The 26,107-nt window shown below is 55.5% G+C and overlaps 2 protein-coding genes across 2 annotated transcripts; both read right to left on the bottom strand.

Moving 5' to 3' along the window:
• Nucleotides 1-522: 522 nt before the first annotated feature.
• On the bottom strand, nt 523-5,850 carry LOC121338454. Its single transcript, XM_041409414.1, has 5 exons — nt 5,728-5,850; nt 5,007-5,128; nt 3,048-3,146; nt 2,425-2,589; nt 523-1,027 (listed from the first exon to the last, which is right to left on the bottom strand). The coding sequence occupies exons 1-5, from the start codon at nt 5,813-5,815 to the stop codon at nt 881-883; spliced, it is 621 nt and encodes a 206-aa protein (XP_041265348.1). The 5' UTR covers nt 5,816-5,850; the 3' UTR covers nt 523-880.
• A 594-nt stretch (nt 5,851-6,444) lies between these two features.
• XYLT2 (xylosyltransferase 2) lies at nt 6,445-26,081 on the bottom strand. Its single transcript, XM_041409244.1, has 16 exons — nt 26,009-26,081; nt 25,566-25,910; nt 24,707-24,836; nt 23,665-23,768; nt 23,064-23,137; nt 22,366-22,500; nt 13,646-14,117; nt 13,010-13,185; nt 12,500-12,702; nt 12,016-12,096; nt 11,650-11,866; nt 11,071-11,247; nt 9,961-10,223; nt 9,662-9,857; nt 8,939-9,272; nt 6,445-8,573 (listed from the first exon to the last, which is right to left on the bottom strand). Exons 1-16 carry the CDS (start codon nt 26,046-26,048, stop codon nt 8,251-8,253), a joined length of 3,270 nt encoding a protein of 1,089 aa, XP_041265178.1. The 5' UTR covers nt 26,049-26,081; the 3' UTR covers nt 6,445-8,250.
• Nucleotides 26,082-26,107: the final 26 nt, after the last annotated feature.

The following is a 26,107-nucleotide window of genomic DNA, read 5'->3' as shown; positions in this document are numbered from 1 at the left end:
ATTGCTCAAAATAACGGAGCCCCAGTGTGTTGTGTCCAAACTGATCTCATTTTATCTACAGGTTTGTAAACAATTTAAAACATTGACTCTGCAGTAGAAAACAGGTTATCAAAATCAGTAGTGTAAGGACACCGGTGTTGACATTATTCAGACAATTCTTCTGCTCTGCAGAAGACCAGGTGAACTGGGTCAGGCACATGTGTCCACCTGTGCTTCACAGTCTTCATGTAGACCTCCAGTTCAGTCCGTGCATCTGTCCTTTCCCAGCCTGCAGATCCATCTTGGTGGTCTGTATTTGGGTATAACCCATGGAGCCTCTCCACATCCATGGTGGGCTCTGTACAGAACCACTGTCAGTCACAGAGGCCACTGGTGCCAGAGCATGCAGCAGTGCTCCAAAGCCCATCCTTTCTGCCACTCAGGTGAGGATTTGCACCTGGCAGGTAATCCAGATACAGTAAAACACCTGATAACCTAAGAAACAGGTGAAGCAGCACAATACCACCAGTGCCTGGGGTCTGAGCCGTTGTGCAGCCAGCAGTGCTGCCTCACAGAGGTATGAAATGCTGCTCCTGAGGAGCTCTGGCCTAGCAGACATTCCTTGGCTTTGCCCTGTGCAGCTCCAGCAGCTGGACCTTTGCCTTTGGTGTTTGCCAGAGAAGAGTGAGCAGATGTCCCTGGTTCCTCTGCTCAGTGCAGCACCCAGCAATGGCTCTGTGGTTGTTCTTGTGCTGCAAGAGGGATGTCACTGATGACTGGGTTGGTCTTGCCTGTGTTTCAGCTGATTGTGGATCTGGGTGAAGGTTTGGCCATTCACTGTGGAGGAAAATGGTATCCCAGGCACTTCTGTTGCTGACAGCAGTACACTGAGGGCGAGGCCTTACACCGCAGTGTTCCGCTGAGTTTGGTAGCTGAAGGGGGCATGGAAAGGGTCTGGAACACCATGTCTGTCCAAGGTCCCTGAGCTTATTCCTGTTCCTGAGAAAGCTGGAGGATGCCTCAGAGCATGCTCATAAGGAGGTGGCATCTATTGAGGAGAGAGGAAGAGCATTACGGAGGATCAGAAATAACTAGGAGATTATCCCACCTCTTCTTACAGTGCAGATGAAAAGGCTCACAGCTGCCACCAGCCTGAAATTAAACCCCCACAGTCCCCCAGCACAGCCAGCTGTAGGCTGGGGAACACCTGGAGATGACAGCATCAGTCTGGAACATGGCACAAACCTGCTGAGAGACACATTCTCCCCTCACATTCTGTGCCAGGTTCCTGCTCTTCCCTGTTCCCCTTCAAGGACTTGGCAGAAGGCCAGAACAAACTTGACTTCTGTTGGGAGAGGGCTGTCATTTGTTTTCCCTTGACTAAAGAAAAATTACTGGGATTTACACAAGTACCTACAAACCAGGTGTTGTACCCAGGTTTTGGCAGCAAGTCTCACTGCACAGAGAGAGGAGCCTCCAGGCCTTGTCACATTTCTTTTGGCAGAGCTGGGCTAGCTTTCTCCCCACAGGTGACAGGAAGTGGCATGACAAGGAAGAGCTTCCAGTGCTGTTCCTCAACTACTTGTCTTTGGAGCTTTACTCTCCTGTGCCCTCAGTGCCCAGGTTTCATAGAGTTACAGAATGGCTTGGGTTGCAAGGGACATTAGACATCATCCAGTTCCAGCCCCTGCATGGGCAAGGACACCTTCCACCAAATCAAGCTGAAACTTTTCAGGCAGGTGTCATTAGATACAGCTCCAAACACGGAGTGGCAAGGGCTAAATATGCCAGGCTTTATGGTACAGCTTTAAGAGCTCAAAATCCAGGTAAATCAGTGAACTTTTAATGCTTTACTCAGGGTTTCAAAAGTTTTTGTCCTGCTTTAGACAGAGGTCTCTGAATGGGAGCATCTCAGGATGCTGCCAAAGGACCTACTTGGCAGGATGCATTCACGTTTCCCTGTTCATTGTGGGAGTGCAAATCTTAAAATATCATAACAAGCAAAGCCTCCTGCTCATAAATAAGCCATAAACACTTCAAGGTAATACCAAGGCATCTCCCCAGGAGTGTCCTGCAGGGAGAAAGAAGCAAGAGCCCATGAAAGCCTTAGAGATCCAAAAATAACACTCCCAGCCTGGACTTGTATGGAGCAGGTGATCTGAAGAGCCTGCCGTCTCTCTGTGGGGCTCTGCCCTGCCTCCTGGTACAGGCATTTCTGCAAATGCACTGGGGGAGGGGAGATGGTTCATTAACCAGCACAGATGTACACCAAAGGAGCCTCCCGATACACTTTGTGCTTTCCCAGAGATTAAAGCTATCAGGAAAGCAATCACAGAGCACAGAGTCCTCAGCTACCACCAACTGTGAAGCAAGACACAGATATGAACCACAGTGGTGACTGCCGTGGGCTACTGCCAGCCCCCCACTGCAGGGAGGGGAACTCACCTCCTGGGATGGCTCTGCCCACAGCCCAAACCTGTCAGCAATCATCTGATGGATCTCCCGCTGGCGATCCTTCTTCCGCACGCTCTCGTAGCTAGGCAGGCGGGGCTGCTCCCAGGACGGGAGCTGGTACGTGCTGGGGGGTCCGACACAGAAGAGCTCGTCTCCCTAGAAACGTCCATCCCCAAAAAGGGTCAGTGTGATGGTGGCTGTCATCACTAAAAGTTTATGTCCTGCTGCGACCTTGAGTTAATTCAGGGTTCAAAGCTGTAGGTAGTTGTGGGCTCCTTTGAACACCCAGAGAGGATATCCACCCTCCCAGGGGGCAATTACCACACGACCTGCGCTGCAGGATCCCAAAGCCCCCAGGATCTACCATTGGCACTTCCTGCACAAACACTTCAGGGCACTGTGGTATCCTCTGCAATATTCCTTCCCTCCACATGCCGCCTACCCCCGGGGTTTTTACATACTGGCAGCACTTGCCAAAGCTGTGGGATAGCACCAGAAGATTCTGCCCAGCACCTTTTGCCCCAGGCAAACTCCATAACTAGAGTGTCTCTCCAAGCCCACGAGCACCTTTGCTGTCATTCCCGCGCAGCTCCCAGCAGGGAGCCTGCCATCACCTGCATGCCGGGGTTCTCAGCACTGCTCTCCAGCCGTGAGGCTCCACGCTGGGGTCCCACCAGCTGCTGGCTGCTGCTGAAGTAGGGCGGGGGGCGGTCCTGGAATGAGGAGGACATGAGCAAAGCCAAAATCCCTCTCAGCAGAGAGCAGAGCTCAACCAGCTCTCACGGGACAGCAGGACCCTGGCAGAGGAAGAGTTGCTCCCTCTGCCCATGTGGCTCCTGCAGCCCTCCGTGCTGGCAGCAGCCCCTTCCTGTTCAGTGACACCAACAGCTCCAGGACATCTTCCCAGGCAGCGCAGGGTCTGCTCCGAGGGCTGGAGCCAGCTGGAGCAGAGCACAGCCAGAGGGACAGTCTGGGCCCCAGGGCAGGGTTTCATTGAAAATCAGCAGAACCATCTCTTTTTGAGGTACAACAAAAAACAACCCAGCTATTCTGCTGGTGTAGATAAGAGCTCTATCACATGCTCAGAGTTACAGAATTTGTTAGCTCCTATCTACTGAGCTTGTCCTTTCAGGATCATGCAGCAAGCAAATCCACAGGGCAATAGTTGTACTGTTCCCAAGTTGTCTCGCTCCAGTTAAACTGGATTTCCTGTCAAGCTGTTGAGTAACAGACAGCAGAAATCCTGTTCACAGAGAACAGCTCCTCGAGCCAGAGCCAGGACTTGAGCCATGGCTGTACCTTGCTCAAGGAAAACCCCATCTCTGCCAGCAGAAACCAGCCCAGAGACTGCCAGAGCAACCAGGGATGCGCAGGGAGGACTATGCGGATTTACTGTTGCTCTTAACAAGCAAGGAACTGTTTGTCTTGGCCCTACAGCACAACTACAGAAGCTGCAGGAAAACAGCACCCAACTGTTGGTTCAATAATTCATGAGCAAAACCAGTGCAACTATTCCTGCCTCACACACTACAACTGCTTCTCTTTTTCTGAAGGAAATACGTTCTATGTTCCCTTTCCTTACATAATTCTTTGCATCTATTCTTCTGCACAGTCCTTTGCTAAAGGCAAGATGCCTGCTTGAAGTTTCCACCTCAGAGCTCAGGGAGCATCCCTTACTGCCCCAGAGAGCAGCTCCACGGGGCAAGGGAGCACAGCAGCAGGGCCTGCTCCCAATGTGTGGCATGGGCAGGCAACAGGAGGGAAGAGAGGGAAAGAAGTGGAGACAATCAGACACGGACACCATCAGTGCAGCCTATTTCCACTGTGATTTCTGGTGGGGACTTCTCAGCCAGTGCTGGACTGTTAGAGTTGCATTTCATAGCACTAGCCTGTCCACCTCTTGCTAGTGAGGCTGAATGTCCACTCTTCTCCCAGGGACTGCAAAGTGGTACCTGCAGCCCTCCCCTCAAAAGCCATCCTTGCAGCTCTGTAGGCTGAGCTTTCCCCAGGCAGTTACTGCCACAAAAGCAACACTGGCTACACACGCTGCTCTTTTTTCATCAGCTTCCCCAGCTGAAAGCCAGCCCTAGGAAATTACAGATGCAAGCGAAAGGGCTTTGTGTCTCACTGCTCCTTCCCCAGGAGCTGTGCACAAGAGAGCCAGTTGTCAGGGATGCGGGTGGCTTTGTCTGCCTTTGCCCTGAGCTTCCAGCTCCCTTCCCTGCTGGGCCTCTTCCTATAAAGCGCAGCCCGACCCCACACATGACTGTGTAGGGGGAGGAGAACCTCCCTCCCGAGCTGTGTGGAGAGCAGGGAAGTCTTTTAGTGTTGGGTCTTGGAGATACAGCCACAATGGCACAGCCAGGCAGGACCGGGTGGGTGGATGGATGGATCTCTTGGACAGAGTGGGAGCAAGGAGGTGGCAGAGCCCAGGACCCATGTCCATCAACAATCCCAGCCAGGCTGCAGGACAGTAACCCAGCAGTGCAGCCCCACAGACCCAGCACAAGGGAACAGGAGCTCGGGGGACTCGTGAGCAGGGGAAAGAGAGGAAGGACTCTGAGGACACTCACATACTGGCTGGGGGTCTGGAACAGGCGGCAGGAGCAGAGGAATTGGCAGCACATGGGGTCCCGGTGGTACAAGAGCAGCAGCAGAATGAGGATCGCCACGATGAAGACGGAGGTGGACACCGCTGCCAAGAGACGGGCGAGGCGAGAGAGCCGGTGGTTCGACGGGCTCGCGGGCCTCCTCCTGCCGCCCGCTCTCGCCCCACGGCTGCCTCTTGGAGAAGCCCTGAGAAGCCGATTCCACCTGCTGCCCGTCTCAACAGCGCTAAAGCCCCTTTGTGCCCAGCATCTCTCTCCCTACCAGACGGTGAACAACCTGCAGAGGCAGGAGGGGCTCACCCCATCCCGGACCACCCCGTGGGGACCAGCACCGGCACTCACCGTCACTCGCCCGGCGCCTCGGCTCCCTCAGCACCACGGCAGGGAGCCGGTTCGCCAGCGTTCCGGTCTCCCGGGAGAGCCCGCGGCTCTCCCCCGGCCCACCCGCGGATCTGCGGAGCCCACCCGCACCGCCAGCCCCCGCCGCCGCTCCGCTCCGGCCCCAATCCCGTGAGACAGCGGGGACCCCCGAATTCGGGCCGGCTGCTGCAGCGACCTCTCCCCCGCCCGTCCCCAGGTATCGCCTTATCGGCACAGCCCGGGAGGCACCGGCAGAGGCCGATCCCGCCCGGCGGCCGCCCCCGCTTCGCTCCCGGCACCGCCGGAGCCCCCGCCCGCCACTCACTGGCGGCGATGACGATGGCCAGGACGTTGTTGTCCATGCTGGCGCTGGCGGTCGCCGTGTGGCCCGAGGCCTCTGCGGGCTGCGCCATCCCGACCCCGCAGCCGGCAGCCCCTGCCCGCCGCCCGCGCCCCACGGCCCGCGAGGGGCGGGGCGGGGCGGGGCAGAGCGAGCGGGCTCAGCCGCGGGGCTCCCCGTTCGGGCTCAGCCGCGGGGCTCCCGGGGCTCCCCCTTCGGGCTCAGCCGCGGGTGCCGCGGCCTCGTGCCGCGGTTAGCAGAGTCCCGCCGTGCCAGGCCGCGGGTCACTGCCGGGGTCAGCGGGCAGGAGACAAGCCCAGCGCTGCCCCGCTCCTGCAGAGGGAAAGCTGGCCTGTGCCGCACGGGGCTTGGCCCCGCAGGCAGCAGGAGGTGCCCGCTGTTAGCCGATTAACACCTTAATTAAGTGCCATGTCAACGCTAAGTATCTGGGTACCTTCAGGGCACCCGCTGGCAGGGTGTAACCGGGTCACTCCCGAGCTCTCATCTCCAGCCACAGGCTTTGAAAACACCAAGCTTGCTTTTGGGTTACACATCACCCATCTGAGGAAGGCGACCCTGCCCCAACACCCTCACAGCCCCTGTCCCGGTGCCCAGGAAGGATTTGCACTCTCACCGGGTACGGCCGAACTTCCCCCACCCTCCACCAATTCCGTAACACCACAAAAATCCGACACACCAAACTGTAGAGACAGAGATGTATTTGTGGTGATGTTGCATATTTAAGACAATTTTACATAATGGTTCTGACACAGAATTTTGGCGTCCTCCCGTGTGCGGCCCTTCTCTCCCCACATTGCTCCGCTGCCCCAAAGCACCCCAGGCAGCAGTGAGTGCAGGACAGGGGGGCTGAGTGCCAGCAGGTACCTGCCCTCACACACAGGGGTCTCAGCCCCCTCCGTTTTACAGTACACATCTTGCAACACCCACATCCTTAAATTTGGAGATTGGGAGTGTCAGACCCGCTGGGCGGAGAGAGCTGGGAGATGGGAGAAAAGTTAGGATGGCACAGATCCATGGACAGCAAAACCCCACCAGCTCCTGAGACCCTGCTTTGAGCAGAGGGCTGGGCCAGATGGACTCCAGATTGTCCCCAGCTGTGAGGTGTCTTCCCAGGATGAAACCAAACCTAGACTTCTCCAGGCAGCATCAGTCTTGGAGAGAAGAATGTTGGAGGCAGAGCCCAGGGACATCCTGGGGGCACTGCAGGGAAGGGGGGGAAGGGGGATGCTTCACTGCACCCCTTCCCAAGAGGAGGTGGCGCCTCTTCCCTCTGGAGCAGTGGGAAGCAGAAACAGCGGAGGGAAGATGGGGCTGGCCAGACCTCGCCTCGCTGCTTTGCTTTTTGCCCAGGGAAGCACAGCAGGTCTTGAAAGCTTCTGCTGACGTGGGAGGAAAGAAAAAGTCGGGTCAAGGAGCTGTGGCACAGGGCAGCACTCCAGGCACGGCTCATCCACAGCAGGACATCGGCCTGTGGATGATATTTTGGCAGGGGATCAGGGCGTCCTTTTGCTGAAGTGGAGACAGAAGTGGCAGGATCTACAGCGCAGCTTGTTGGACCTGAACCACACACTGAGCACTCCCTGCTCACTGCTGCACAACACGCCAGGGCTCCAGACATTTGGCATAGTTGGGCAGCTGCCCCACAACCTGGGGGCAACCCTGCCCCAAGGCCAACAGGTTACAGGTCCCCAGCAGCCCTCAGCAGGAAATGGGCAAACAGCAAAACAATAACAGTAATAATAATAAAAAAGGATGTAAACGACCCAGCACCCTGTCCTGTAGTACCAGGACACCCAAGGGAACAAGGTATGTTACAGTCTGAGGGGAAATGGAGACACAGGGACTTCCCGGCCAATGCGGGGTCTCGTCTCTATTGCACTTTGCATCATATATATTTCTATATATATATTTATAAAAATACAAACTAAAGGGCTGGGGCGGACAGGATGAGATGTAAACCCTAAGACAGCAGCAGCTCTGTGCACATGGCAGGTTTTGACCCATTCTGCTTCTGCCTATCCCCAGTCCCTCATCAGCCCACTAGGGCAATAGCCAGCAACAAGGGCCCATCCTGCCAAGTTCTAGTCCGGGGCTGGGCAGGATGCTGAGCTGGTCCAGAGCCTTCCTCACGCACCAGCCATCCCTCCCCTCCCACATCACCCTTTCCTGAAGCTCCAAGGCCTGGAGTAACAAACACACAGCTTTTCCCAGGTGCCTGCCATGCGCCCCCAGGGATGGGCACTCCAGCATGCTCTCCCTGGCCAGCAAGGACTCATTCCTGCAGAGATGGGCAAGACCCACCTCACACCTCTCCCTCTGCCCAAAATACCCCACAGGAGAAGGTTCTCCCCTGCCTGGAGGTTCCCATTTTCTCTTCCTCAAGTGACTACGGTGCAAATGGCACAGGGTGATGTGGTCCGGAGACACCCCCCAAATCAGAAACAGAGGATGCTCCCTGCTCCCAAGGCTGCCCTCAGGCTGCTCCTGCTACCTCAGCCGCCCGTCAGGTTTGACGGGCCCCAGTTCTGATTTGGGGTCTGGGGAGAGGGAGCTCCAGGAGGTTTTGCTGCAGGTCTCCAGGGAAGCGCAGGCAGAGGGGCTGCTGGCACAGACATTCGCTGCGGACCAGAAGGTGCCGATGGCAGCATCTGCCCAGTCCTCCAGCTCCTTGCCCGTCAGCCGTGCCTTCTGCGCCGCATCCTCCTCCGCTGCCTCGGAGCGCGGCAGGCTGAGGATCCCGCCCAGGCCCTGGAAGTTCTGGTCCATGTACTCGTTGCGGGGGGGGCCACCATGCAGCCAGTTGCTGTCATCTGGGAAAGACAGGGAGAGAAAAGAGTGAGGATGAGGAGTGTAGCAACATTCTGGCACCCTGCAGGTCCTACCCCCAACTCCAGTTGGGGCACAGCACCCCATTCCTTTGCAACCCCAGCTCCCATCTGGCACAAGGAAAAGGACACTGCTGCAGGAAGGATCTGACTGACATGGGCCAATGGGCTCTCCACGGCTGCCAAGGGGATAGCCCAGTCTAAGGATTCACATGGGCAAAGGGCACCAGTGGAAACTGGCTCCAGCCTGGTCATCAGCTGCAGCCCAGGGGCCAACACAGGGCAAAAGCACTTTGGACTGCCCACAGGGACACCCTCTCATACAGCCCCAAACTCCAGAGCAGCCTCACCTTTCCTGAGAGGCTGCTTGCGGTTAAAGGTCTGAGGCACCACCAGGAACTGGTTCTCCCCCAGAGGCTCCCAGAACTGGAGGAGGCGGATGGTCCAGATGCCAGGGCGCAGGGGGTGGTTGAGGGGGGGCTTGTACTGGGTGAACTCTGCCTCAGCATCCACCGTGATGTCGTAGGAGGCAGCAATGACATAGGTGGGGTCAATCCACACCACCGTGGCCGTCAGGTTGGGGCCCCGTGACCACTTCTGCATGGCCACTGGCTCATCAAAAGGCCCCATCAAGCCTCCAAAATTGCGGAAGAGTCTTTCCTTGGGGTCCCACTCTGTGCCCACCTGGAGGGACAGGAAGCACAAGCAGTGAGACACTGGGCAAGGAGACATTATCAGCTGAGGTTCTGTGTTTCACCTCCCTGAAACAGAGAGCACATAAACCTTGGCATCCAAAGCAATGGACACTCCGTGGATCACATGCCAGCACTAATTCAGCTGTGCAAAGCCTCCTGCAGCTGCAGGCACTGGATCTCACCTGCCTCTGAAAGATCCCCTGAAGGCCTATTCACCGATGATCAGCTCCTCACAAATAAACCAAACTCCCAGACAAAGGTTTGTTCTGAGACACAATGGCAGTTCTGTGTCCCTTCTGTCCCCATGGCATGCAGGTGGGGCAGAGGAGGAATGGCAGCACAGTGTGGGAAAGCCAGGAAGGAAAGTGCCACATTTACCTCTAGGTTCTGCAAGCGGTTTGCCTGCCCTCCATGACCTGACAGCTTCAGAGCTCCTTGGGGCATCATCCACACCTCCAAGGATTCTGTCTGCCCAGTTGCCAAATTTTGCACTTCCTGCATCACCAGGTAACCCTGGAAACGGTCGTCATAGAAATATAAGTGCACACTAGAGGGGAATCCTCGAGGCTCAAATCTGGATAGACAGAGAGATTGCATATCTGAGCATAAGCATACTTCCAGCACAAAATAAAGGCCTCCATTTGGAGCCTGGGTTGAGACCACAGAAAATACCCCACCTGCAGAGCTTGTCAGCCTTGGCTGCCGGCGTGGATGAGGCTTTGTGGAGCCCCAGCCTGGAGAAGGCTGTATAGAAGGTGAGGGTGACATCGGTGAGACCGCCGAGCCCATCGACACGGTCATAGACGTTTTCCCAGTAGGCCTTGAGGGCCGGGGTGTTGGCGGGGTAGCTGCCATAGAGGTGCGTGTCCAGGATCTCCAGCACCTCCTGATTCACCGTCGACTCAAACTTGCGGGCGAAGAAGGTGGGTCTGGAGAGTTGCTGGAAGAGCACAGGCATTTCTAGCAATGTTGGGGGCAGCCACTCTGCCCTCCCACTCCCTCAGGATCCATCCTACCCACTTTGAAGGCACAGGCTAAGGAGCAGCACAGCACAGCCAGCCTGAATGTGGGATCCTCTATGACAGGATCAGTGGGAGCACACTGACAGTTACTGGGAATGCAGATGGGTCCCCATCTCTCCCACCACCTTCCTCTTTCTGTGCCCAGAACCAGCCATGTGTCACCCAGCTCCTTTGCTGCAACCTCTACTCTGATGGGCCCCCACCCACCAGAGCCACTGCATTATGCTGAGCCCTGCATTAGCTCTGGCCAAGTGGCACAGCCTGCAGGAACAGTGTCTTGGGCTATGCAGGCTTGGAACTGCTGGGAAATCCTGCCACAACTGCTCTTTTCAGGGCTGGCTCTATCTCCCCCAAGCCTGCCGTGTTCAGTCCACATCCCCATGCACTGAGAGCATGGGAGACATTTTGTCACAAGGCATTTTGACCTGCCAAAGAAACAGCACTCTGAAGGGGTTTTACTAAAAAGGTATTTCCTTCAAGTGATACATTTGCAGGGAAAAAGAAGGAAAACAGGAGAGAAAAGTCTAGGAATAGGAGCAACGCTGCAAGCAGAAGCCTGGCTGAAGGGCAGGACAGTCAGGATAATCCCACTACCTGTTTACAGACACATCTACACTGAGCCCCACTGGGGAACCTGATCATGCTCCAGTCTCTCGTAGGGACATGCACAGCAGCTGGTACTGCAGCCTGGAGTGCCCACAGGACAGCTCAGAGAGGACAGGGAGGAGGGGAAAGAGCAGGAAGAGAAAGGAGGATCTTTTTCACCTGTAGCCGAAGGAAGTCCTGGGGTTTGAAGTCATTTGGGGAGCACCCGCACCAGTCGACTATGTGTTTATATTGGCACTTACAGCCCAGCTTCCGGTTCCAGTTGGTCACTCGGAGGTTGTTATCGACCAGCGTCTCGCAGGCATGGCTGTTCTCCAGGACCGTGTGGAAGAAGGACTGTGCAAGGCAGAAAAGGGGCAGGACACCCAGTGGGATGGAGGACAGGTGGTTAATGGAGATCCCCACTTATACAGGAGAAGGACAGACTTCAACTGCTACTGAACAGAAACTTCCCAGTTCCCGGTAGATGACAACACTTAAGAGACCAGGCTTGCACCAGTCCTCATCTGGCCCAAGGGGTGACTGGACCTAAAGCTGGCCTGTACATAAACACAACCCCTGACCTGTCTGCTCCTCTCTTCCCTCTTTCATACCTAAGTCTGGAAAAGGGGAGGCACAAAACTGCCTGAGCAGAACCAGCAATACCCTTTGCAGGTACCCAGAGCAGGGATGAAGCGGTAAAGAATGCTAAGCACAGTGGGAAGGAAATCTGTCCTGTGGCCCACAGCCAGCACCCACCTCAGCTGGCAGGAGTGTGTAGGTGTAGAACTGGCGCAGCTGGGACACCAGCTGGTCCTCAGCATAGACCACGTATTCCACAAAGCTGCGTGTCAGCGAGAACCAGTCAGAGCCCCCGTCCACCACGATGCCCTCGGGGATGTGGCGCTCGCCCAGTCGCCACATGTGGGAGTCACACTCGTGGAACAAGCGGTCCAGGCCCTGCTTCTTGATAAACCTGGGCACGGGGATGAGGAGTTCGGAGTGTCAACCACCTTGCTATGTGCAGATGCAGAACATCCCCTCCCGCCACAGCTGTTTCAGGTCTTTTCTGAAATCCCTCATTTTCTGTTCCTCCAGTTCAGCTCTGCCTCTAGCTGAGATTACCTGGCGTTGTCTCGGCCATGTGACTTCAGGAAGTTCTTATCTCGGTATTTGGACAGGAACATCACCAGTTCATCATTGGTCCTGAGGCAGAAATCAGGAATCATTAATGCTCCTGGGGTGAAGCAGCCCAGTAAATACTTGTTCTCCTAGAGCCATTAGACACAAGGAACCCAAAGCTGCTGACTCAAACTCTTGTTCCATCACTGGGCAGACACAGACACAGCCTCTCTGCTGTCTCATGCTTCACATTCCATTCTCCTGCAATTCCCAGACTACAGGAAAAAACAGCTTCGGAGGCACTTGCTGGGCTCCTCTGCATACACAGGTCCAGCCTAGCACCAGAGCATCATCACCAGCATGTGGGTGCAATCTCCAACCCCATCTCCCTCAGCTCCCTGCACCTCCCTGCCCCTCCCAAGGCTTCTGCAGCATCGCAGAGCCCCAACACCTCCAGCCGCCTCCCCTACCCCAGTAAGGCACTCACCTTGTGGGGTAATCCGTGGCACTGAGATTGATGAAGAAGTCCCAGGGCCACTCAGACAGTTCCAGGAGGTCCTTCATGCTACGCAGGTACATCTTCAGCAAGCTGGCACCTCCCCAGATGGTCACCATGCGCCAGGGTGTCACACGGATGTTGGGGTAGTGCCGGGCCAGCTCCACAGCCTCGCGATGGAGGTAGTTGGAGCGCTGCCAGGGAACATGGCTCACCCTCAGCAAGGAGCACATCCTCCCAGGGCCCTGTTTTCCTTGCCACCAGCCCAGAGTCAGCCCTTAGCAGCCTCCACAAGGAGAGAAGCATCAAATAGGACAGGGGGATAGATCCTACTTCCGTGGGGTTGCAGAAGTAGCAGCAGAGGGTCACAGCCCCACAGCAGCAAAGGCTAACCCTATCCAGCCACTCTCCTCACTTACCACCACCCGTGCCTCAGCTCTGCTCCCTCTCCCAGGGACCAATGGAGCAGTTAGCACCCACTCCCTCACCCCTGCCACACACCTTGTCAACGTGGATGTAGAAGAAGTGCTGCTGGTGGTACACGGCCTTGATGAGCCGCTTCAGCTGGCGGACGGCCCTGCCATGCACCACCAGCATGTAGGCAATGCGCACAGGCTTGCTGGGGGGCCCCTGCTGCAGCCGGCTTTCGTCCCACTGGATCACAGGGCTGACTTTGCCTGCATGGGGAGGGAGAGGGCTGTCAGCCACCCCCGTCCTTGGTATCTGCTACCTGGAGCTCCTGAGCAAGGCAGGGGACAGCAGGGAAGCACTCGGCCTCAAGCAAACCCCAAATTGGCTGCAGTGCCAAGGCATGGTGGCACATGCAGCCCCTTGTGTTACATTGATGGGGGATTTTGGGAAAGGGGGTGTCCTCCTCTGGTGCCTCAAAACAGAAAATGCAGCTGGGCCTGGCTCTGAGCCCTGAAGAACTGCAGACTGGGATAAACAGCCCAACTTAAGAAGGCTGGCACAACTTTGACTGGATTACAGAGGCAGCAGTAATCTGGGAATCAGTGACGGATTGAGGCTGCTATTTGCCACATGGGACAGTTTGGTGACATAAGGAAGGCGGCCTACCAGCCTCCCTGGGATATTCCCGATGCCCAGGGTGACCAGGAGCACTTCAGCAGGACTCACCTGAGAGCTGGCAGTGGCGAGGCACGGACTGGGGCATGAGGCTGCCAGCCCGATGCAGACACACCACGTTGGCAATCTCCTGTTGGCACTGTTTGCTGCTGGCCCGGGCCAGCGCCGACAGGGCGTCTTTGCCCGTGATTTCGCACTTGGGGGTGAAACTGTTCTCAGTGGGCTGGGGAGCTCCCTCCACGCTGCCCGTGTCACCCTGCTGGAAGACGGCCAGCTGGGCTTCCCCACGCAGCTCCGTCAGGTTCCTGTGGCTGGAAGAATCCAGCATGGCCGGCAGCCTCCATCCTGGCTTGTGCCTGGCTGTGACAGCTCTCACCACCTTGGACACCATGGCCCCGGGGCTGTCCAGCCGGCCCCGCCATCGGCCATGCTTCCGGCTGGCGCTGCTCCGGCGCCCAGCAGAGCTGTCCAAGTCCTTGGAGCCATCGCTGCTCTCGGGAAACCCAGCTTTTTTCTGCCGCTCCTGTTGCGTTCATGTGGATGCAGAAGAGAGGACAGACAGCATTAACTCAGGCCTGCTTCTCCCTAGATCTGTCAGCATGCTCCTCAGAGCATCCGTTCCCAGTCCCCACAGAGCTCAGTGCTCCAGGAGCAACCGCTGTGCGGCACAGGCCATTACACAGCCCCTTCACAGCCAAAAGCCAAGGCTAAGACCCAGCAACAGCCCCCTGACTATGTCCCCATCATGAGGACACCCAGACAGCCTCACTCTCTGTGGCTGGGCTCGCTGCAGACTAAATGGACACAGTGGGTTGTGTCTGCACCAGCCACCCTCTGAGGTCTGCCCATCTGCAGGGACATCCCTGATGCTGGAGATGAGCACTGGGCCGTACTGGCTGGTGATGGTTATTTCACTGTGAGGTTATTGGATCAACTCTTCCCTGCCATGACCATGCTGTGAGCCCAAGCCTAGCATAGCCAGAGTCCCAGGTGGCCATAGCTGTGCTCTCTGGGCTGAAAGCACTGCACAGGAATAGACCAAGGCCCTGCCCATGCTCCCTTCCCTGGGCCCTGGCTCCCCATGCTGGGCTGGAGCAGGCACTGCCATCACCATGTTCCCTAGAAATCCAGTCACAAACCCTCCTGTGGACCCAAGTGGATGTGTAAAGGGAGCACTTAATTACGCTTCATTACCTCTGCCAGGCTGGCTGAACAGCAGAGTCAGTCAGCCTTGTGGAGAGCAGGGAGCTGGAAAGTTTAGATGCCACTCTTGTGGGAAAGAACTTTCCCAGTGAATGTACCCATGATGCCAGGGTCACATGCCCCAGCCCACTGCAGGCACTCCCGGCTGCCTGCTCCAGCCCAGCCTCCCAGGGCTGCCTCACAGCACCCCCAAACTCTGACTGCCCAGCGGCCGTGCCAGGCTCCACAGGGAGCTGTAAGGAACAACCAGGAGTATTCCTGAGCAGCGGCGCCTCACAGGGACAGACAGATGCCTCACAAGGACAGCAGGACTGAACTAGCCCCTGGCACAAGACTCCCCTGAGGGTGTAGCTGCTGGGAAGGTCACAGCCAAACCACTGCTTAAATCCCGAAGGGTTGGTTCAGCGGGGATCAGCCAAGCCTGCCTCCACCCAGACAGGCGTCACAGGCAGCCCAAGACAGGCAGTGAACCCTTCATTAGTCACCACACAGGACCATCTGTTCCAGAGCTACAAACCTGTTTTCCCCACAGAGCATCACAGGAGAGGGCAGCTGGAAGGCCACAAGTGAGGAGAGAGTATCTTCCATGTTCGTACAGGAAGAGACTTGCTGATCCCACTCACATCCTGCACTCCCCAACACATCTGACTCTGGGGACACCCCCTATTCTATGCCCACCTGTGGTTACAGTCCTGCTCGTCCCCCTGGAAGGAGGCCTGTTCCCAGCCCAGGTGCATGCCTAGCTGCCTTTCCCAGTGGGGAAGTTGTTAGAAGCACTGCCAGCCCTTCCAGAGCTGCCAGCCAAGGAACTCAAGGGTTTCTAATTACTGCACCACAGCAGAGTGATCCCTCCACCCCAGCCTGGCAGGGAATGGCTCCAGCCACATTGTTCTGCTGTATTTAAGCCTTGTGTGGAACAGTCAGTGAGGGTCCCCATCCCCTCCTTCTGACACACAGATGACTCCTGGTACCAGCCAGAGCTCACTGAGAATCACAGAATCATTTAGGTTAGAAAGACTCACTAAGATCACCCAACTGTTAAACCCCTGTCAAGGCCACCACTAAAACATGTCCCCAAGTACCACATCTACCCATCTTTTAGATACCTCCAGAGTCTGTGACTCCACCATTTCCTCATCCAGCCTGTTCAAGGGCTTCACAGCCCTTTTGGTGATGAAGTTTTCACCAATATCCAACTAAACTGCCCTGGTATAACTTGAGGCTATTTCCTCTTGTCCTGTTGCTTGTTACTAGAGAGACTTGTCCTATTCTGCCTCCCCCAATGCAACAGTGCCAGCCCAGAGTGAAACAGAGCCATGGGTCACGCATCTACCTGCACCCCATCCCCTGCACAGGTCCCACTGTGCCACTGGGAGGAGCAGAGCTAACAGCACCTGGTTTCTGCTGAATTCCCTCTCTGGCTGTCTGACTCTGGTTTCTGCCACACACCAGCACTTAACAGACAAAACCAGCACCAAAATGTTCCAAAGTCATCAGAGGAATCCCGAGTTAAAATGGCTGGAGTAAGTCCCCTACAAACAAACTCTTTGGCAGGAAAAGTAACTATTGAGGAATCTCTTCTCCGGAAGAAAAGACACTTCATAGGAAGCTTCTCTTGTGGCCACAGCATACAGAGGACACCAACACACGAGCCCCAGAGAGCTGCCACCTCCTGCCTGGACAGACAAAGACAGGAGACCAAGTGGCTAAAACACTGCAGTGACAGATCCTCTTCTCCACCCACAAGGAAACTTTTGTGGTTTGAGTTTTACTGGTGCCAACTCCACCACGGGCTAAGAGCTTCAGGAAGGTCGTGTGCTCATTCAGGAGCTGTGGGTGTCACAATGACAGAGGCAGGATCACTCTGGTCTCTCAGGCTCCCACTTGTGTGGGGAGACACTCATGCTGACCACAGCAGGAATGGGAATTTCCTCTCTCATCCCTCAGTCTGGATAGGGATTGTGTTGTTTGATCCTGGTGGAACAAGATTAATTTGGTTTCCAGGAGGAAACACAGTGCTGACTTGGACAGATGGAGACAGATCCAAATACTCCTGGTCTGCACTCCATCAAGCTTGGTAAACACGGGGAGCCTTGTAGGACCCCAAAATAGGGCTTGGGAAGAGAACTGATAGATCCAAGAGGCACAGCCAACTCCACAGCACTTCCAGGACTCGAGTGTTCTTTCTTTCTCCACAGCCAGTCACAGCCCGTTCACGGAGGGGATGAGCTGTGTCCATTAGTGGGAAGGAGCTATTTACTGTGGCAATTAAGAAATCCCAAACTTCCACGGATCCTTTCAGGCCTGCAAGGTCAGACTCTCCCGGGACTGTTCCTCTGGCTTCACCAGAAATGCCCTTAGGGAAACGGTGTCTCCTCTAGGTCTGGCCAAAATCAGATGGCAGGATGGCACAGAAACCAAGAGCTTTGCATTTTATAAGAATTAAAGGTTAAATAGACTTTTCCCAGCTTGCTAATGGGTTCAGGCTGTCTGTGAAGGTAAGGATGCCTCTTGTCAATTCCCAGGATTGCTGGTGGTGAACCAACTCCTCTCCAGGAAAGGGGACCCACAGCAGCCAAACCTGTTCAGCCACTCAGCTCAGTTTTGGGATGAGACATGGGGAAACCAGGCAAGGACCACGCAGAATGAGCCAGCCCAAGAGGCTGTGAAGGGCAGGAGCAGAGAACAGCAGACAGAGTGCAGGATGGCACAGAGGGAAGGAGAAGCCAGGACAGGTGAAGTAATTTGATCAAGGTCACAGAACAGACAGAGGAGCAGCTGGGCACTCCTTGGTGCCAGTTCAGTCTGCTCTCAGGCTTCCAGTGCCTCCAGATCACGATCCTCTCCTTGCCACATTCATTCCCTGGTTCAGTGATGGTGATGGGTCTATGGCAGCACATGAGGGTGCTCGTGGCCATTTCCCGTGCCCAGGAGGAGGCCTAAGGCTGGGAATTCACCTGCTGAATGAGTGGTGTCACTCTGGAGACCTTTCCCACTGCAAGGGGCTGCCCTGTTCCCCTTCTCACATCTTTTATCTCAAGGAAAGCCTTCTAGACCTGCTGCCCATGGGATCACCCTCCACACCAGGGAGGCAATAGGAGGCTTCAGACACTGGTCCACACAGATACAACAGACCTGGACACAGTCTGAGCAGTTTCCAACAAATAAACAAATCCAAATTAACAACCCACAGGTGCAAGCTTTGTTTGAAGGTGGCAGCAATGCGCTTCATCAGCCTGGGTCCTCTTTGATACCTTCTCTGTGACCTTGGGCAAACTCCTTCACCAGACCGTGCCTCAGTTTCCCCACACTCACAAGAAAGAAGTGATGCATTTGGCCTTAGCAGGGTGTTCTGGTATAAAGACATCAGTGACTCCAAAAGGTCCCCCACTTCACAGGAATACCTCCTGCCAGAACAGCTACACAGGAGCTGACACAAACCTGCCAGCTCTCTGAACTCCATGTTTTTTGGTTTGGTGTCCCTGACCCCAGTTTCCCACAACATTCCCCAAACCACAAGTGCAAGATCCCCATCAAGCCCCCCACCCTCCCCACTCTATGCCAGACCCAAAACAAACCCACTGGGCCACAAGCTCCCCTTCTCAGGTGCTTCTCAGGTGAGCGGTCCCCGGGCAACATCTCGCTGCCCACCCCACCACCAAGCCCTCCAGCAGCCTGAGGCTGCAGGACCCCCCACCCCAGGAACCCCATCCTGGGCCTTGGCAGCCCCTCAGAGCTCACCCCCTTGGTCCCCACCCCAGCTCCTGAGCAAGGGGACAGGCGCCAGCCCCAGGGCACTGTCCCTCCCAAGGGCTCCCCCACGGAAGCCCCCTCCCAGCACCCATCGCCCTCCCATGAGACCCCCTCAGGCCACCTCGAGCCCCTCAGGCCTCCCTGGTCTCCTACGTCGCCCCCAGCCCCCTCACGGCCCCCCGGCCCTTTCATCGCCCTCATTCAGCACGGCCCTCAGCAATTCTCCAGCCCCTTCCCGCGCCCGCCCGCCGGCCACCATCGCCCCGCCGGCCACCATGGCCCGCCGCGCCGCCGCCTCCCGCGCATGCGCGGGAACGGGAGGGGCGGGGCTGGGGCATATGGGCGGGGCCAGATGCAGGGGGCGGGGTCTGCGAGAGAACCCGAGCGTGCGAGTAAATGAGAGAGTAAATGAATGTGTGCTAATTAATGTGAGTGTGAGCTAATTAATGTGAGTGTGAGCTAATTAATATGAGTAAATGAGAGTGAATGAATGTGTGAGCTAATTAATGTGAGTGTGAGCAAATTAATGTGAGTGTGAGCTAATTAATGTGAGTGTGAGATTAATGTGAGTAAATGTGAGAGTGAATGGATGTGTGAGCTAATTAATATGAGTAAATGTGAGTGTGAGCTAATTAATGTGAGGAAATGAGAGTGAATGAATGTGTGAGCTAATTAATGTGAGTAAATGTGAGAGTGAATGGATGTGTGAGCTAATTAATATGAGTAAATGTGAGTGTGAGCTAATTAATGTGAGTAAATGAGAGTGACTGGATGTGTGAGATTATTAATGTGAGTAAATGTGAGTGTGAGCTAATTGATGTGAGTAAATGTGAGAGTGAATGAATGTGAATGTGAGCAAATTAATGTGAGTGTGAGCGAATTAATGTGTGAGTGAATGAATGTGAATGAGTGAGTGTAAATGAATGTGTGTGAGCTGTTGGTAAATGAGTGGATGAATGTGAGTGTGCAAATGAATGTGTGAGTGTGTGAATGACTTTGAGTGTGAGCCTGTAAGTGAATGTGTGCGTGTGAATGAGTGTGAGACAACGGGAGTGTGAGTGAACACGCGTGGGGACTGAGTGATGGGAGCTGTGTGTCTGTGCCACTGCTGGCAACCCCCTGCCATGGCAGCGACACTTCCACCAGCCCAGGCTGCTCCAAGCCCTGTCCAGCCTGCCCTTGGACATTCCAGGGATGGGGCAGCCACAGATTTTCTGGGCACCATGTGCCAGGGCCTCCCCAGCCTCTCAGGGAACAATTCCTTCTCAGTATTCCACCTGGCACTGTGAAACCATTCCCGTTGTCCAGGCACTCTGGGCCCTTGTTCCCAGTCACCCTTCAGCTCTCCCAGACCCCTGCAGGCACTGAGGGGCCTTTAGGGGCTCTGAGGTCTCCCTGGAGCCTTCTCTGCAGCCTGAACACCCCCAGCCCTCTCAGCCTTTCCCTGTGACAGCTCCAGGGGGAAGTATTTCCGAGGGAATAGGAAGCAGTGGCCGGGTGGTGATAGCAGCCCCGGGGAGTTCCGTGGCTCCTGTGAGCTCTGTGGGCAGACTGTGCCCATAAAGCCGAGGGAGCACTGCAGCCTGGATGCCCTGAGGGTTTTAAGAGGAAGAGCTTTTGATAGCAGGGGCCTCCCCAGGCTGCAGAAGGGCTCTGAGCAGCCTGCTGAGCTCTAGGAGGGCTTCCCCTTTGAGAGGAGCAATTCAGTCCATGCCTCAAGAGCTGAGAGCAACAAGATTGGCTCAGCATCTCCACAGCAGCAGGAAAAGGCTCCCTACCTAGAATACTTTGGGCTGCAAAAGACCCCTAAGAACATCAAGACCATCCATTAACCCAGCCCCACCAAGGCCACCCTAAACCATGTCCCCAAATGCTACATCTACATGTCTTTTAGATCCCTCCAGGGATTGTGACTCTACCATTTCCTTCACAGCCCTGGGAGAAATTTTCATTAATATGCAATCTAAACCTCCACTGGCACAACTTGTGGAGTTGTTTCCCCTTGTGGCACCCTGTTTCCCCTTGTCCTGTTTCTTGTTACCTGAGTGAGGAGACCAACCTGCACCTGACTACAACCTCCTTTCAGGTATTTGTAGAGAGTGAGAAGCTCCCACTTCAGCCTCCTGGTTGTAGCATAAATCAGCATCCCTGCCCTGAAACCAGATGGGTTGCAAAAAGATACAGTGCCCAAATTCTCATGGCAAGGGAGAATTCACCTCTTTGTGCAAAACCACTTGCATGAAACCATGTATGTGTAAGAGCTCAGGTTTTCTGCTCCCAGCCCATCACAAGTGGACACCCATCCCTATGGCCTGTTTTTCGTGGGAGTGGATGGATAAATTGCCTGGCACTGGGCTGGAGAAGGGTGAACTCACATGGGGGAGGGCACCAGCACGTTCCAGTGGGGAGTGATGCTGCAGTAGCTGCTGGTGCAGCTGTGGGTTTGTGCTGGAGGCCCAAGAGCCCTTGTCCTTAAAGATGAGAGTTCTCACACTGCTGGGCACCAAGCAAGGGGCTGGACCTGCTTTCAGGGTGACACTCTGCAATAAACCCTTCAGCAGGTGGGAGCTGCTGTACAAACACAGTCACACACCATGGCCCATGCTATCGGATTCTTGGTGTCACTGATAAAGCAGCAACACTTCTCACAGAAAGTATTTAGTGGGTCCAGAAAAAAAAAAAAAAGTTATCAGCAAAGCAGAGAAGAGCAAGGTGATGGTTACAGCCCATCTGTGTGCTCCAAGGCTGGGGTCGTTGGGGCTGGTGGGAGACAAGGAGCAGGAGCAAACTACCTGGGGGCCTGTGGGACCAGGGGCTGGGGAGATGCCATTTCTGCACCCAGATCCTGACACAGCTCACCCTCCACACGAGCGCCCCATGCAAATGCACTTGGATATAACATTTCCCACTGTCCTGGTTCCCAGGAGCTGCCAGCTGGCATTAGCATGAAAACATGTCAGTCTGAGGTGAACAGTGGGTTTGGGAGCCTCAGCCCACATAAGCAATGCAGCCAAAGGAGCAAGTGGGATGAGTGGTGGGCAAAGGGAGCCAGCTCCTCACCAGCCCAGCCTCACCTCCCCTGCCCACCTCTCCCACGCCTTGCCTGGTGGGTCTCTGGCCTGGACTACCCCACTACAAGGGGGAGAGCTTTACTCCCAGCACCACTGCTGTACGGATGAGAACTCCAAATTTCATTTGCAAAGGCATGACTTTATCTTCAGCCCTCTCTATGCCTCCACACAACCTCATCCTCTCTGATGTTGCCTCAAAGAAACATCCAAGCCTCGGAGAGCAACAGCTCTGCTATGGAGCTGGCTCCTGCCTGAGCAGAACATCAACCCCATGTCCTCTGTGTAAGTCTCACTGGTGCTGCCAGCAGCAGGAGCAGCCCATGGGGCTGGGTGCTTGCTCATCTACCCCACACTGTGCTGTAGAGCTCTTCACTGGGCTGTGGAGCTGATGGCACGTTGGCGTAGATCTGCTCCTGCTGTGGCTTGGGCTTCTGCACTCTGGCATATAACGCCTCTCTTTCCTCTTCCAAAAGCTGGGAAAGGAGGGAGATAAACAAAAACATCCTTTGTGCGACTGCTCCAGGCAAACACTGTCTGCTGGAACCTCTCTGTAATGTTTTAAGCACCCAGGAGCAGCCACAGGGACCAGAGAGGGCACCCACATTAGCCAGGGTCACTCGGACCCCGGGTTGGCATTTCCCTTTGCAGCCCTCCTCTTCCCCACCCAGCCCATCCTGCTGCTCATTCTGTCACCCACCCACTGCAGCGTTCCTCCCAGCTGGGCAGTGCTTGGCGTTCTCCTACCTGAGCACTCAGCCTGACCTCCGTGTACTCCACCGGGAGCGTTTCCAGGCGGCGCAGAGCCTCAGCGTTGCCCTGCTGGCTCCCAGCCCCGCCCGTGCCGTGGGTAATGTCCGCATAGTTCAAGGCTTCTGCTCCCTGATGGAGAGGGATGAGCTCTTACCCTGCTGCCTCTCCCTGCCTGCAGCCACAGGGGTGGGAATGTCTCCCACCCTGCTGCCCGTCCTGATGGCTGCTGGGATGGCTGCAGGGGCACTGGGTGGAAATAAAAATTGAAGCAAGGGCTGGCTCAACATTCCCCAGGGGAATTCTTGTGACACCAGCCCCTCCTCAAGAGCTGGCAGCAAAAAATCAGAAAATACTTTCCAAGCAGTAAGCAAGGAGCAGCTGCCCTGCAGCCACTGCAAGTGTGATTTGCTGCAGGTTCCCACACCTCTTTCACCCAGAGAACTAGCTGCCATGCTTGGAGAGAAACCTCTCAGATCAATTCTAAATTCCTTTCCCAGGAATACTCTGTGATAGTCACAGAAAGTGCCTGTTTGTGTCTTTCTGTTGGCAAGCAGAGCCCAAGGATGCCTCCCAGCCTACAGTGCCATGAACCTCAGTGAAAGCAGCACCTCTGGCAGCTCGGGGTGCAATGTTTCCCCTCTTCATGTGAACTTGGGGCACAGAATCCCAAGAACTCATGAGGTTTTCCTTACTGTAGGTGACATGGTGCAAGTCCTGTCCATCTCTATGGCTGCTCCAGAAAGGGCTGGATGAAGCATGGATGTGGCTGGACATGAGTGAAAACAGAGGAAAAGAAACATATTGAGAAAATGCACTGCCACTGCAAATCTTGCCATAAAGCAGGGCAGGAACCTCACACTCCATGAGCCATCTAACTGGAGCAGTTCTTCAAACAAAGCCAGACCCCACCTGCCAGCTGGCAATGTCCTCTCCTGTCCCTCCCCATCCTTCACACTTTCTTAAACTCTGCATCAGGCCAAGTGTAAACCTGGCCCATGCAACTGATGGTGCCCAGACAAACTCAAGCAGATTCTGTGCCCAGAAGCACCCACCCCAAGGGCTGTCATTCCCTGCTCCCAGGGGACAGCACCCATGGGATAACACCCATGGGACAGACCCACTGCTGCCTTGAGGGAAGGAGTTCCCATGGTGGAGGTCTCAATGATGGACTGAGGAATTTGATGGATCAGGAAGGGAATAGGGGAGGAAAAAGAAACAGAGAGAAAAATAAGGGAAGCAGAGCAGGCTGTGTTACAGAAGCAGGATGTGCGTGGCACTGACAATTCCACTCACCCTTTTTCTTCCTGGAGAGTACTACTAGAACACCAGCAGCCACTGCTAGCAAAAAAAGGACCACAACAATGGCTGGAGTGAGGATGTGCTCAACCACATTCATGCTGCAAGAAAAGAAAGAATGACGAAGACAATTTATGTTGCCATGCTTCTCAGGATGAACCAGCATGGAGCAGGGTTGCAGGGAGCAGCTGGGGATGACACAGAAAGTAGCTGTGGCAGTAGAGTGGCAGGGCTTGCCCATCACAGCAGGCATGGGATGGTCAGGCTGCCAGCTGGGCATGGAGCAGAGCAAACCAAAAACTGCAGAAGCAAAAGGATGCTTGGGTCTGAGAGCCACTGTGGCTTCAGTTATTTAAGGATGGGCTCCTGCATTTGCATTAACTTCACTCTTTGTTAACCTTGTTTGTAATGGGCAAGCAGGAGAAGTCAGGGAGCCAGCACACCCTTGAGTGTGCTGATGGGGAGTCTCAGCTTTGTCTGCTGCTGGCATCACCTCCCACAGGCAGGAGAGGAACAGGGAAGATCTAACACCCTGGTTTCATGCTTTTTCAACTGTCTCAACTGTCTCTACCAGGCTGCGTGTAACTACAAAGAGCAGGACACTTGGCTTCCCACGAACAGTCTCACTGAGTTTTGGGGAAGGAAATGAGGTCGGTATTGCAGCAGAAACCACTTCTCCCATGTGAATAGAGGCACTGGAATTACCGTCATAGAATTAGAGATTATTTGGGTCAGAAGGGGCCTTAAAGATTATCCAGTTCCAACCCTCTGCCATGGGAAGGGACACCTTCCACTAGGCCAGGTTGCTCTCAGCCCCATCCAGCCTGGCCCTGAACAGGGATGGGGCACCCACGACGTCTCTGGGCAACCTGTGCCAGGGCCTCACCACCCTCACAGAGAAGCATTTTTCCATGTGGAGTGGTTTCTAAAGGCAAAACCAGCAGGTCTGGATCCTTAAGGGAGGTGTGAAGAGTCTGACGGTTACAGGGCTCCAGCTCAGGGAGGAAAGTGGCTGCTGTAGGCAGGAGCTGCTACTCACAGTTGAGGGGTGGAGGGATTTGATGTTGATTGCAAAATTTCCCCCTGGGAAATTGTCTGTGTGTGGCTTGAGAGAATGAGATCAGAGGACGTGGAGGTCACGTAGATCGATGATGGGACGATGGAAGGAGCTGTAACAAAAAGAGGAGAGGCATGGTTGATCTCTGCAGAGAAAAATGCTATGGGTTTTGCAGTGAGTCAGAAGTGCCATACGTGCTGTCACAGGAGGAGAAGCTGGGTCCCCTCTGCCACAACTCGAGGTCAGAGTGCTGTAAGACTCCTCCTCTGCCCACGAGGCTTTTCACAGTCTCAGTCCCCCCCCAAAACATCCACAGAACAGATTCACCTTACAGAAAGGGGTCTAGGCACCCCATGCCCAGTTTAGTTCTACCACAACAACAGCACATATATATTGTCCTGCTATGCAGGCTGATCCCTGGAAAGGCAATGGACAGGGATGTTTTCCAAGCCCAGGGCCTGGTGCCCAGGGGTGCTGCCTCTCCCAATGGGAAACTGGGCAGCAGAGTGCAATGAGGAACAGCCAGTGTTACACAGGAAGGCAAGGAAGGCAGAAGCATTAGCAACAGCTAATGAGGAAGAACAGTGGGCACAGAGAGCACAGTACACCTCAGTAATGGAGATGGCACCGGGGGTGCCAAGAAGAGGCTCTGGGTAGAGCAAAGGAGAGGCAATGAGTGGTGGTGGCACCTACTGCACTCTGGTAGCACACCTTGGGGCCGTCACACCTGCATGGACACCCATCAGCTGCAGGCGGCCCACACCGCAGCCCCTGCTCCAAGCAGCTAGAGTAGGACATATCCATGCTGGACGTGGGGGCCCTGCAGCCCACAAGTACTGACCTGAGAGCACGATCACCTTCACATCAGCACTCTCATCAGACACAAGTCTTGGCATTCGCACTCCACAGCGGAAGGTGCCCGCGTCCTCCTCGGACAGACCATGCATGGTCACCGTGAATGCCCGGCGTGTGCGGTTGTCCCGGATGGAGAACCGGCCCCGCAGCACCGCGGGCTGCAACTCCGAGGTGATGACGATGTCGTTATCACAGGTAAAAACAAACCTTCTACTTGGGACGCACCAGAATTTCGGCAACTCCTCCAAGCCCGACCGGTAGGTGCAGGTGACCGACAGGGAACCCCCCAGGAATCCCCGGACGGTGCCGGGCCCCGTCACTGCCCTGCAGCCTGTGGAGACACACGGAGCCCGGGAGTGCGGCCGCCGCAGCGGCACCTGCCGCCCGACGGGGCCGCCCCGGCACTCGGGGGCTCCGGCGCAGCCTTACCTGGCAGCAGCGCCCAGGCGAGCAGGGGCAGGAGCTGCATGGCCGCTGCGGGACGCCGGGGCTCAGCGCGCTGCCGCTCCCGGCCGCTCTCGGCGGAGC

Source organism: Onychostruthus taczanowskii, unplaced genomic scaffold, assembly GCF_017590055.1.
Source record: "Onychostruthus taczanowskii isolate IOZ18803 unplaced genomic scaffold, ASM1759005v1 scaffold30, whole genome shotgun sequence".
Taxonomy (NCBI): domain Eukaryota; kingdom Metazoa; phylum Chordata; class Aves; order Passeriformes; family Passeridae; genus Onychostruthus; species Onychostruthus taczanowskii.
This window is presented reverse-complemented; position numbering and strand designations above follow the sequence as displayed.

What these genes read in the sequence shown, in the direction of transcription:
- LOC121338454 (XM_041409414.1), bottom strand. Translation starts at nt 5,815, where the DNA reads ATGGCGCAGCCCGCAGAGGCCTCGGGCCACACGGCGACCGCCAGCGCC. An exon ending in GGCCATCGTCATCGCCGCCA is followed by an intron (nt 5,129 to 5,727) that starts GTGAGTGGCGGG and finishes GTCTCTTGGCAG; the next exon opens with CGGTGTCCACCTCCGTCTTC. An exon ending in GGGCAGAGCCATCCCAGGAG is followed by an intron (nt 1,028 to 2,424) that starts GTGAGTTCCCCT and finishes TCTCCTCAATAG; the next exon opens with ATGCCACCTCCTTATGAGCA.
- XYLT2 (XM_041409244.1), bottom strand. Translation starts at nt 26,048, where the DNA reads ATGCAGCTCCTGCCCCTGCTCGCCTGGGCGCTGCTGCCAG. An exon ending in AGGTCAGGCTGAGTGCTCAG is followed by an intron (nt 14,118 to 22,365) that starts GTAGGAGAACGC and finishes TGAACGCAACAG; the next exon opens with GAGCGGCAGAAAAAAGCTGG. An exon ending in CAAGCAGCCTCTCAGGAAAG is followed by an intron (nt 8,574 to 8,938) that starts GTGAGGCTGCTC and finishes TGTCTTTCCCAG; the next exon opens with ATGACAGCAACTGGCTGCAT.